We start from the raw sequence: 12906 nt of genomic DNA, 5'->3' as shown, positions 1-12906 counted from the left end.
GGAGCGGCCCTCAGGAGTGAAAGGGGTCAGCCCAAGGGGATACGCCCCAGCGGAGCGGCCCTCAGGAGTGAAAGGGGTCAGCCCAAGGGGATACACCACAGTGGAGTGGCCCTCAGGAGCGAAAGGGTCACTCACAGAGACACCCTTAACCATGGTCCATCCACGCTCTCAGTCCTGGGCGGGACACCACACAGACAGCCAAGGGGTGCTTCTGGGAGAGGCATTTTATGATTGGAAAGTGGCACTGGAAGGTCTGGGACACCTTCCCTTGTCCTGGGTGCCGTCCTCAAGGGTCACTGGTTGGAGTGGTCACTGTGAGCAGGTCCATGTCTGGTGTACTTTTCTGTAGGTATAAATATTAATATTACAGAAATTAAAAATGTTAAAACATGTAAACACCACTGTAAGCGGTAGCACCTGGGTTGGATTCTCTCCACAGATTAACATTTACCTGATGCCGTCCCTGAGGATTTTTAGGGAGGAGGACTGGGCGAGACACTCACGGCCAGTGGAAGGAGGTGGGAGAGGAGGGGCAGCCTGCCCAGGGGATTGGGGAGGTGCTGAGACACCACAGCTAAGGCATGTTGGGGTGCTCAGGACTGGTGGAGAGGCCAGCTCCTACCAGGGTCCTGAGCACCTGCTGTGGCCACGTAGAAGCAAGGACAATAGCTCTGGCCTCCACAGGGCCCTGGGTTTGGCACCTGACAGCAGCCTCACTTGGGTGCCCGCCTGCTGCTCCCTGCTCCCAGGTAAGAAAGGTTCCACAGCCTCAGGGTTGTAAGCAGTAGATCTAAGACTTTGTTTCCATAACCCACATCCCCCCCTCCAAATACAGCCTGTCCTCTGTCCCTTCCAGGACTCACAGAGCCAGGCTGCTTCATAATATCTAAATTTGTTGGGCCTTGAATTCCTTATTTACAAGACAAACATGAATTTAAATGTGGTCTTCCGATTATAACTCCTGTCTTTGAGGCTCTATGACTAGGTGACATCTCTGCTCAGTCCCTAATGAAGGTCCAGTGTCTGGGCAGTCCCAGGAGCTGGCCTCCAGAAATTGTCCTTCAGGGACAAGATGGTGGGAATTGCCCCTCCCAGGCCACTTAAACTTTCTCAGTGAATCAGAAGGACATTATGTCCATAGCTCTAATCACGCCACCACAAATCTTTGATGGTCAACCTGGTGCCAACAGTGGGGGCTCAGGTCGGACAGCTAGTGAGTGAAGGCCTTGCTCTTCCTTCTAGCCAACACAACCTGTGACCTCAGAGTGGAGACTGAGGCATAACAGGAATTTTGAGTAGCACCAAAAGGGGGGTGTCAAATCCAGCCCCTTCAACCCTACTGGCACCTGCTTTCTAATGATTTTGAATTATTTAACAATGATGGGATTCCTAAGAAAGTTGTCTTCTGTCTCAGTAAATGATTCTGCCAACACCCTGGTATCTAGAACACTTGTAGGCCTCTCCTCCTACTCTGGCTCACTGCTGATTAACTAAGCTGGCATCAGCGGCTCTCTGAGTATTTTCCTGGCAAGCAGCAGGTGGTCTGGACCAGATGCAGAGGGCAGAGAAGGAGCAGCTTGCTCTGCCCAGGGATGTCTGGCACTGCCTTCCAGGAGAGAGGGTTCCTGAGAAATAAGAATAATGGAACCATCTTATTGGACCCAGGGCAGGAAGGGGCAGAACGGGCTGGTCCCCACCATTTATTCCCCAGATGCCCTCAGTCAGGCACAGGACAGGGTGAGCCTGGAGATGAAAGGCTTTTGAGTCTGTCTGGAGGTGCAGGGTGAGGTCAGTGACAAACTCTGCTCCAGAAGTGCTGAGCACCGCAAAGCTTCCTTCTGAGTTATCTGTCTCGCCTGGCTGAGAGCAGGGTTTCAGGCACCTGGCTTGCAGAGTGCTGTTGATTTAGACCTTCCAGGTCTGCAGATGGTTTACACTCCTGGAGTCACCTCGTGCCCAGAAGAAGTCAGGGCAAGTGTGGCATATGGCAGGGTCTGCACCGAGTGTTACCTTTACGTCTTTCATGCTGAAGGTGGGGGTCTGGGCTTCACACCTCCCCATAGATACAGGTGATTCGTGTGTATTCTGCAGGGATATCCTTTTTGTTTCTTTCTTTTCTCTAAAGATTTGAAGACTAACATTGCTGTGGGCAGGAACAGAGCCTAATAAAAGCAAAGGCCTTTTTTTCCAAGGGAGGATTTTTGTAGTTGGCCTGTTCTCTACAGGGTTTTAATCTCATCTCTTCTCTGCAACTGTGCACCCTGGCCAAGAAGCGTCTTCCTGGCACAGGTACAAAGTGGTTGAAGACACAGTCAGCTGAACCTGCAGGCAGGAGTCTTCCTGCATCCAAAGTCTTCCTACGTATTCCAGCTGGAGCTGTGTGTTTGGAGTAAGCTACAGATTCCAAGTCACAGATGGGGAACAGAAGCAGCAGGGGTGTGGCTGCTGGCACCCGTCTTTCAACACCAAGGGTCAGGCCCTGTGCATGCAGGCCTAGGGGATGTCCCTGTAGAGCGAACACTGTCTGGCTGGACCCCACCTAACTGTACAAATGTGTCAGCAACTTTCTCACAGTGTGGGACAGGGACTCTTCTATTTGTCCCTGTTTGCTTCCTAAAAAAATTTATAACATCAGAATTTACAGTTTGGTGTTGAAGTCTTTGCATTACCTGTGACGGGAGTGAGCAGGTCCTGGTCTGTCCAGGTGTTTACTCCCGTGGTCCAAATGTGAGTCTGCTCGTGGGTGTGGTGATCACTTATCCAGGGATTTCTAGACCTGGGTTTGGGGGAGGCCCCCCTGGAAGTGACAGAGGACTTTGAATTAGATTGACTATCTTTAGCTACATGATCTACATTAACTGTGATTTCTGGACTTGGCCTCCATCTGAAGTGATGGAATTTGGGGTTTGTAGGAGTACCCTAAATAGTTTCTTAGAAATTTTGATTTGTAAGGAGAAGCTAATTGGATTTTTCACTTTTCACATGAATTTCCTTGGCACAATGTTAAGGCCCTGACATAGCTGAGGGTCTTGAAAGAAACGTATAGATTAAATTCCCAAATATTGAAATTAACAAGATAGCCGTGGTTAGTTACAGAGGTCTTTGAAGTATTCCTTTATAAAGATTGTTAAAATGCAGACTTCAAGTTGCTTTGCTTGAATTGATTGGAAAGGTTAAATGTTAGTAGGAACTTGGTTTTATCTGTTTGTTTCTCCTCAAAATGGCTTTCTCTTTAGGCTGAACAGTTCTCTTATTGAAAAGACAGCATCTATTAAAATATTTCAAACATCCTGACAAGGAAATGCAAAGAAAAACAACAACTTTAACAGGCTGCAGAAAATGCCCTGAAAAGCCAGCCTCTTTCCACATGGAAGTGAGAACCGTGAGAACTGATAACCTTGGAAATCAGATTCTAATGTCAACCTTGTGAAAAACATAATCTGAATTTTGTCTATTAAAAAAACTTATGACATTTTAGAGAAAAATATGAATTACTTTACCCAATAACACATCTTATAACATGTTTTTAATATTGACAGAACTTCATGTTCATGATGAGACCAATAGTAATTGGATACAGCTGGGGCAGGATTTATACCATTTCCCAGAAAAGTTCCTGATTGTGGAAATTTCTTAAGATTTTTAATTGATATGGAATTTTAAAAAAAGTAAAATGTTAAAGAAAAAGCCCGCCACAGGGTGTGGTTATTATCTACACAGGACACTTGACCAGCTCTTGAGAATGAGAGGACCCTGCTTTGCCCCACCCAGCCCCAAGGTACACGGCCCTGGCTGGGTGGGGTCACCAGTGCTCTCGGGGCTCAGTGGCCCATGGGGGCCCAGACTTTATCTGCTCCACTTTATTTTGAAACTCTGACTTAGCTTTGAAATATTCAGCTCTCCAATGGACAATATATACATACATATATATATATATATATATTTTTTTTTTTTTTTTTTTTTTTTTTTGAGACAGAGTCTCACTTTGTCACCCAGGATAGAATGCTGTGACATCATAACTGGCAACAACCTCAAACTCCTGGTCTCAAGAGATCCTCCTGCCTCTGGGACTACAGGTGCTCACCACAATGCCTGATTAGAGATGGCGTCTTGATCCTGTTCAGATTGGTCTTAAACTCCTGAGCTCAAGGGATCCACCTGCCTCTGCCCCCCAGAGTGCTGGGATTATAGGAGGGAGCTACTTCACCCAGCTAGATGGACAATATTTTGCTGTTACTATTTTACTATTCAAGAAAAATATTTATTAATTGTACTACTTTTCAGGAAAAAAACTATTTCCCAGAGCCTAATACTTGCATTTTTAGTATAATCTGTGCCTTTATTATACTTTATTGTACTTTTAATTTAGTGGCTAATTTGTAACAAAGCCCACATTAGCTTAACCAAGTACCCTATAAACCTTCTTTTACCATCCTCAGCCCACACAAGACTTTTCTCTCATATTTTCTGATATTCGATGATGTTTTCTTAAATCAAGAGGTCTTTTAAAAAGTAAATGGCCCCAATTTATATAGCTCCATTTAAAGATTGGAAGTGTCCTTTCAGAGTTCTTTTATGCATATAAAAACAAATATTTTACGTTTTATTTTTATTATTTTTCAGGCAGATACTACAGTTTTTTAATAGCACTTTTTTTGAGACAGTCTTACTATGTCACCCTCGGTAGAGTGCTGTGGCATCACAGCTGACAGCAACCTCAAACTCTTGGGCTCGAGCAATCCTCTTGCCTCAGCCTCCCAAGCAGCTGGGACTACAGACGCCTGCCACAACACCTGGCTATTTTTTTTGTTGCAGTTGTCATTGTTGTTTAGCTGGTCCAGGCCGGGTTTGAACCCACGAGCCTTGGTGTATGTAGCCAGCACCCTACCCCCTGAGCTATGGGCCCTGCATATAGCATGTTTTGTTCCTCTGTGAGTAACTACAATAGTTACACATCAGAAAGGTGTGAAACTATTAAAATGTGCAAGGCTTCTGTGGGAGCTAGAGCTGCGCTCACTTGCTGTCCCTCCACTGAAATACGTGAGACTTGATGTGGAAATGTGCGTAAAGCACAAGTGTTAGATTTGACGCTCACCAAAAGTTCATCCAGAAATAGTCCCTTGACTTCTGTAAACAATACTTTATGATTTATGTATTTTCTTGTTTTATAATTTTAGAGAAGTAAATGCTCATATCTGGCATAATCAGAGTCTCAACTTAGAAATTAAGAAATTCGGAACATTGCTTTGGTCTGACGTACCTCTAACCAGGAATCCCACTATTCAAAGCCAGGATCATTAGACCCACAATGAGTAAAGACCAGGGCTGCACAGACCACACAGGTTCCTTGAAAATCAACTGGTTTGTGTGGTGTGTGGTTTCTCCACCCACGGATGCAGAAGTTGCCAGTGAGACGTGCAGGGTGGAGGTGATGGCAGGGCAGGGCTGGGGCATGCCAGCTCCTGGAGGTGACAATGACCACCCTAAGGAGATAACAGTTGTGGAAGGAGGAGGACTTGAGAGGGCACAGCCCAGCCCTGCCTGGACACTGTTCCTTGAATCTCACTGTGTAGCAGTCTGGATTGCTGGCCCCACCCCAGGGTCTGAGCCATCAGGTCTGGGGTGAGGCCTGTGGCTATGGCAGGTGTCCAGGTGGCACTGATATACCCTCCTGGGACCTGCTGGGAGAGCCCTGTCCCAATACACAGCATGATCCTGGGAATGGTCATGGACCAGTACCAGCACCAGTGCCTGCCAGCACCTCTCCCAGCCCTGGCTGAGGGAAAGGTCACCTGCCCCATCTGGAATGTCCTGTATGAGCAGTGTGGCCATGCCAGCCTCTTGCTCCTGAGACGGGCACAGAGGGTGTGTCTGAGCCCCTCTGTATCTGACAGGAGCAGGGTGGGTAAGAAGTTGGGGGTAGCTCTGAGTGCCTCTCCACACTGGCTGGGGCGGAGGTCGCTCAGCACAGGGCAGGGGCGGTTTGTGGCCTCTGGTCTGGAGGATCCTTTGATCTGGGTATTCAGGAACGTGGGCAGTGGATCCTTGTCCTTCCACATCACCCTTCTCCACTGAGCCCTCTGGCTGGTCCCTGCGTGGTGTGTGGAGAGACATGGTGGAAGAAAATCAAATGTGTCCTTCAGAACAGGAACCTGGGGAACATCATTTAGCAGAGTCCTTAGATGTGGAGACGGTTGCTGAAGGTGCCACCGGTCGTGGTTGGCAGAGCGGTTGCCACCTACCGCATTGCACATGTCACCCCTGATGTCTAGGCCCCCGTCCTGCACCTGTGTCCTGGAACCAGGCCGGCTACAGACACTTTCAAGTTCAGCAAATCCTATCTCCCGAAAGGCGTGGAGAGAAGAGCTGTCCTTTGCAGCTGGATTCTGCCCATACTGACTCGGGATAGTCATGTCAGCTGTCTTCCGAGGCTGGAGGCCAAGGCAGTAGATTTTAGGGAGGTCTTTTTGTTTCAAGCTAGTTGGTTGGAAGAGGAAAGGAACATATTACCAAGATCTCCTTCGAATTCTGTGTTGTAAAATATTTGAATCACGGAGCAGGTTTTCAAGAGACACTTGGTTGTTTCAAAATCATTTCTTACGTATGAAAAACAAAAGAGAAATATCTTATTGGAAAAGAAAGTAAACTATAACTTTGCATTTATAATATAAACCTTTCTGGTATCATATAAATGTTTAAAATTCTGGTACAAATTATTATAGTTAGTGTAATTCCTGTATTCCTGTAGTTTCCCAATTTTCATATCTATAAATCAGAATCAAGATGAAACCAGGGTTTTTAATTGTCTTTAGCTGTATAACATTTTGTTATTTTAAAAAACATTTCGTTTTTCACCTAATTTGCTCAGTACCCAGCATGGTGAGTTGTGGTAAGGTGACTTTTTTTGGTGAAGGAACTGTCACACGTGGGGAAGGCCTCATGTACACATTCACCACTTAGCACCAGAAGTGGAGTCTAATTTTCTGTTTCTTAGTCTGGGTCCCAGACGTAAGGTGACTATTTGAGTGCTTACAGAAGTTAACTAGAAAGTGTCAAAACCTTGTTCCTTACTCAAAATGAAGCAAAATAGTTGTATCATTTAATTTTTGATAACCATTTGATATTCCAAACTAATTTCATTTCTTATTTTCATTTCTTAGGTTCCGTAAATGAAAAGTTACCCCAACGGGAAGGCACAGGAAAAACAGGTAGCTATCTTCAAATGAATTTCTGTGGTGACAGATAACATCCAACCCAGCCTTGCCTTAAAATAATTTCTCAAAGTTAAAACTTAAACACATGCTAGTGTGAACACTGAGGGCCCAGTGATATAGCTTGTCAGTTCTTTATTCCTTCAGCCCATTGCCAGTTTCCCTGGGTCCACATCAGGGTTCTCCGACGTAGCTTGGGTGGGGACTACGTGTAGATCTTGCCTGGCGCCAGCTGGAGCATCTGAGCCGGGACCCTGGAGCTGGCAGGCTCTGCGCCCTGCTCCACACAGAATCCTCCACCCACCCACTCCTCAGAAGCAGGAATGCTTTTCCCATGTCCTGTAGTCACTGCCTCTGAGGGTGGCACAGATAGGAACAGCCGAGATAATTAAGTATCTTCCGCTCACACCTCCAGGCTGCTGTCTCAGTGGCACCTGCTCCCCGTCCTGGGCCTTTACCCTGCCTTACCAACGAGCCTTTCATCTCAGGGACACGTTTATGCCTTCCTCTCATATCAACCTTTAAAGTCCAAGATTATTTTTAAAACAAAATGAAATTATGTTTTAGTGCCAAGGTCTTAGATGCTTTTCTTATTCCTGATGTAGGTTCTAGTACCCAGTAATAAGAGAAGTAATGTGAAGGCCAACAGTTTTATGCGGTCCAATTTCCTAAGCACACAGCGACTGTCAGGACCGTCCCTGCTCTGGGGCGCATTTGTAAAGTGGTCTCTGTATCATGAAGACACACGTGGACAGAAGCCAGCCCGTGTGGAGGGCGCTCACTCACTGGGGCCTCAGAGGGGGGAGCAGTTTCCTGAGAAAGGAAGGATATACCAGGTGTGACGTGGGGCAGAGCCAGCCTCCTCGCTGAGGAAACATCTTTCTTCCCAGAGCATGTCCCAGTTCCACTGGCCCTCAGTTTTCAACCGCAAAATGAGCTCATTACAGTTCACGTCATACCCACTATAAAAAACCCCTGGGCAATTAGTACACGGGCAGGAAGGTGAATTTAAGCAGAGAACAAGTCTCATTCACTGAAGCCCTTGGTTTAGAAACACACACATACAGCAGGAATGTTTGAAATTAAGCAACAAAGCTCATCCCCAGTGAAATGAGACTCTCAGCAAACTCTAACAGTGGGAACACAGAAAGAAAGCTTGTGCTCTCCAAGACTTTTGCTTTATCTTCTTAAGCCTGAGTCTGGTGGCTGCAGTGGGTTTGCTGTGTTGGGATTAGCTATTCTGGGGATGAGGGTGTGGAGTGTGGCCTCAGGCTGACCTGCTGGAGGAAGGACAGAGGTAACCTCTGGTGAGGCCGGTCACTCCCCACTGTCCTCTGTCCTCCCCTCTGAGGAGGACTAACTCATACTTAGTGAGCTGAGTTTCCTGAATGGCACAGCCCCACGATTTAGGAATGGGATGGTAACTTTAAGGCCTGTTTAGGCCTCAGCAAAAATGTGCATGAGAAATAATGTATTTGATTGCCATCATTCAAAAAAATGTTCAAACATTGGGTGGTGCCTGTGGCTCAAAGGAGTAGGATGCTGGCCCCATGTGCCGGAGGTGGTGGGTTCAGACCCAGCCCTGGCCAGAAACTGCAAAAAAACAAAAACAAAAACTTTCAAACATGATCTTTTAAGACGTTTTCTTATGTTTCCTTAATACCTATAATATGTTAAATATGTTTTAAATGTTTACCATTTCATTGCATCTTCTTAGAAGAAAGTTGCAAAATATTTAAAAATATTTAACAGCAAAACATTTCCAGTTTATGGGTATTTCCGTGTTAGAGCTGGTCATTTCAAACAAGTGATATTATGTCTTCATCAGCATTTTGACAGTTAACAAACTTTTTTTCAAGAGATTGAGCAGTGCTGATGATTTTTTAAAAATCCATTTTTGGTTTTCCCTTAAAAAAAAATCTCTATAAGAAAGTTCATTTTTGTTCTTGGGGCATCTGTGGAAGCTGCGAATTTAGCTGCCTCACCAGCCCTGCAGCTCTCCTCTTTCCTTGTATTTCAAGGAGTCACACGATCGAGCTTAGGTAAAAAACATTAGGGTGGTTCCTGGGAGCTCACTAGGGCCTTGTCACCGCCTCCTGGTGGCCCTGTTAGGTCTCCAAGCTCCTCACAAAGTGTGCTTTGAGACTAATTAACACAAGACTCACAAGACTATTTGTGTGAAAGGTGTGTAGCATCTGAGGTGGCTGTGGAGGTCCTCAGAGCCCACTGCATGCCTCCCTCCATTCTCTGGCCCCTGTAGCCCCCTAGACGGCCTCAGGGTTTCATGGGCATCCTTCTAGGAGGCCTGCAGGTGTGTGTCCCTGCACTCTAGTTTGTGCCCTCCCACCTGGGCAAACCTGGTGTGTGCAGTGTGAGGCCTCCAGCCTCTGCCCCAGCCTGGCCCACGACCCCTGGTGACCAGAGCTCACGGCCTCTCTGACTTGGCTTCCCTTCCCTAATTATTTTTGTGCTTTGTCTGCCCTGTGCCCTGTCACTGGCTCCCCTCCTTTAGAGCCTCACTGAACATTTCCCTCCTGGAACTTTGTTTTGGCCTAAGTGGCAGCTCCCCAAAGTGCCAGTGTGTTGTTTCGTTCAAGCCTGGGCCTCTACGCCTGTGCTGGGGTGGGGGGTGTTGGTGACACTGGGAAGGGGCTGCATGCAGATCCTCACATCCATCCGGTATGCACACTTACGTCACTTACTCTCATAATTGTAGTCTCCTTGCAAATCTTTTCCGTTCTGAATTCAGATGATGCCGCAGCTCCGGCGTTGGAGACACACCCTCAAGGGGATGAGGAAGGTGAGCTGCAGGGTCGGGGGGTGAGGGAGGTCAGGCCGCGGGGAGGGGGTGGGATGCACAGTGTCCTGCAGCAGGCAGACGCAGGGGGAGAGGAGCCCCTGGACAGAGTGGAAGGGACCGGTGATTTCAAGGTAGCGGGAGGCAGAGGGCAGAACCGGGATACAGTGATGACCATGTCTCCTATCCCAAGAATTTCTGACCCTCACACAGGAGGGCAGCTGCCTGGCTGATGGGCATGTTAATTGGCAGAAGTAATTTTGCCATGTCCATGTGTGTCAAAGCACCACCGTGTACACCTTAAATACAGACAGCACAGCAAGTAATGGATAGAAATGGTTGCATTTGGCTGTTTCCAACTAATGAGGCTCCCACTGTTTGTCCTGATGGCTTTGGGTCTGGGGGCTTTTAAATATCCTCGTGGTGTTTTTCCATAGCAGAGCACTGATGGCTTTGCTTTTTGAACAAACATTTCTGAGTTAACATTTTATAATTATGATAATATAAATTATAAACTATGTAATTGAACTCAAAAAGCTGTGGTCACCTATGCCATCTTCCCGGTTAACACTTCCCGGCTTGCTAAGTGGTCGTAACAGGATAGATGTCCAATTTTTACCTTTGAGAAGCTGTCTTAGGTATTTGCTAATGTATGACAGATTCTCAGGTTAAAGGGGAGCAGGATTTGAAGGTAAAGTATAAAATACACATGTTATAAATAAATCACAGATTGGAATGTAGAGTCGGATGGGGCCTCGAAGGTAGCAATGATAACAGAAGCTGATGGCTGACAGCTCGCTGGCACTGCGTGAGTCACAGTGAGCGCCACTGTTACCCATCAGCCTTCCCAGTGCCAGGCCACCGAGATGTCACAGAGGTCATCTGTCCACACCATGTGGGTGGAATTGGCAGATGGAAATTCAAACGGTCAAACCCATGGTCTCTGTTCTCAGAGGCGTAATAGTGACCCAGTGGAATACAGTTGCAATTTTGCTTATTAAATAATTTTACTACAAAAAATGTGTTCCTGGAAAGTTTTAGGCAAAAGTTACACATATTACATCCAGCAGCAATATGTATTTTTTAGCTGAGTAAAAACCCTGTGTGATATGCAAGTCACCGTCCTTACCACACAAGGGTATACTTTTGTGCCTGGGAATACTTTTCTAAAACCCAACTATTTTAAAGTAAAACGTGTCTGGATCCAAATAGCTTTTTAATTATACTTCTGGATAAAGAAAAATATGTTAAAATAATATCTTAAATAGTAGATTATTATTTTCTTTGTCTCACACATATAATAATGTTAACAATTTCTTTAAAAAAATCACAAAGTGTATTTATTTTATCAAATTATTTTGCTGAAATGTTTAATTGCAGAACTTTGTGCTTTCATAATGAGATAAAAACAGTCACCATCTCCCTGTGGTTCCCCAGATATCGCGTCTCGATATCCCACCCTCTGGACTGAGCAGGTTAAAAGTCGACAGAACAAAACCAACAAGAATTCAGGTAAGATGGGTGGCCTGTGTTATATGCCGCATTCTTAAAGTAAGCTGGAGAAAACAAAATGCAGCTAAGAAAATTAAGAGGAAGCACATTTACCAGTCATTAAACAGACAGGGGTCATTGCAAAGATCTTCATGGTCCTCACCTTCACACTGGGTGCGTCAAGGTGGGGGAGGGGCAGAGAGAGGGGGAGGGGCAGGGGGAGGGGAGGAGAGGACATCTTGCTGTTTGCGGGGCAGAGGTGGAAGGAAACCTGTGTCTCACTGGACCCATGCAGTCCAGACCTCTGCTGTTGAAGGGTCAGCTATATGTCTTTTTCCTTGGCTACTGAGTCATGAAAATAATTCTTCCAGCTCAACCACCAAAGCATATTTCAAATTTAGTCATTTTTATTAAAACTTTAAAATTCTTCAAAAGACTTCTTTGTATGTACCAAACAAACTATAGTTTTAGGTATAAAATCCAAATGTTTTATTACTATTTGCTTTTGACTTAATTTCAGAAATGTTAAAACATTTGGTTATTTTAAAGTTCATCAAATTTCATGGGTTATGCTTGCTGTGATCCGGTGCCTCATAGAACTTCTGCCACTTAGAACTGACTATTCTGATGTTTTGTGGACAAGTAGTGGGTGCCCCGTCCTTAGTGATTGTGACTGTTCTCATAAACACTGGCTCTCTGTCATTCTCCGGTAAGCTCTAGGTGACTGCTCTATGCTTCTTCTTGCCTTTCCAAATGGAGATTTCACAAACTCTTACTAGGGTCAAAGAGGCACAGGGTTCTGAGGGAGCACAGAATCCGTAACTTGAGTTTTCTATGATCAGCTTTGAGTGAAAAAAAAATGCAAATATTCACAGAGGAAGCCTTTGTTTGCCTTTAAAGCTTCATTGTCTGCAGTTATGTGTTTTTCTTCCAAGTGTGTTTTTAATATCTACTTACCAAAAAACCAAAAGGTTTACTAAAATTTAGAATCCCGAGAGGAGTTGAATTCTCTTTTCTCTCACCTGTACTCCTGACTGGCTCATCCTTTAAAGGACTTTAGAAAAGAATTGCCTGAGTTCTAGTATTTCACCTGCTCCCTCAGAACCCTGCACGGTGGGAGCGCTGGCTGGTTCACAGCTGCAGGAGGCATTTGGGGACTCAGAGTGGAGACCACAGAACCCTGCATGGTGGGAGTGCTCGCTGGTTCACAGCTGCAGGAGGCATCTGGGGACTCAGAGTGGAGACCTCAGAACCCTGCACGGTGGGAGTGCTCACTGGTTCACAGCTGCAGGAGGCATCTGAGGGGCTCAGAGACCTCAGAACCCTGCATGGTGGGAGCGCTCGCTGGTTCACAGCTGCAGGAGGCATCTGGGGGCTCAGAGTGGCGACCTCAGAACCCTGCATGGT

General features: G+C 46.0%; 1 protein-coding gene across 1 annotated transcript in view; it reads left to right on the top strand.

Annotated features, from left to right (window-relative positions):
- SMOC2 (SPARC related modular calcium binding 2) overlaps positions 1 to 12906 on the top strand; it is a 113402-nt gene that overhangs the window by 23283 nt on the left and 77213 nt on the right. Inside the window, exons 4-6 of the mRNA XM_023514647.1 lie at positions 7161 to 7208; positions 9961 to 10011; positions 11446 to 11520. Of these exons, the coding sequence (XP_023370415.1) occupies positions 7161 to 7208; positions 9961 to 10011; positions 11446 to 11520 (174 nt within the window). The remainder of the gene's footprint in view (positions 1 to 7160; positions 7209 to 9960; positions 10012 to 11445; positions 11521 to 12906) is intronic.

This window comes from Otolemur garnettii, unplaced genomic scaffold (assembly GCF_000181295.1).
Source record: "Otolemur garnettii isolate 467f Iridium unplaced genomic scaffold, OtoGar3 scaffold00056, whole genome shotgun sequence".
Classification (NCBI taxonomy): Eukaryota; Metazoa; Chordata; class Mammalia; order Primates; family Galagidae; genus Otolemur; species Otolemur garnettii.
This window is presented reverse-complemented; position numbering and strand designations above follow the sequence as displayed.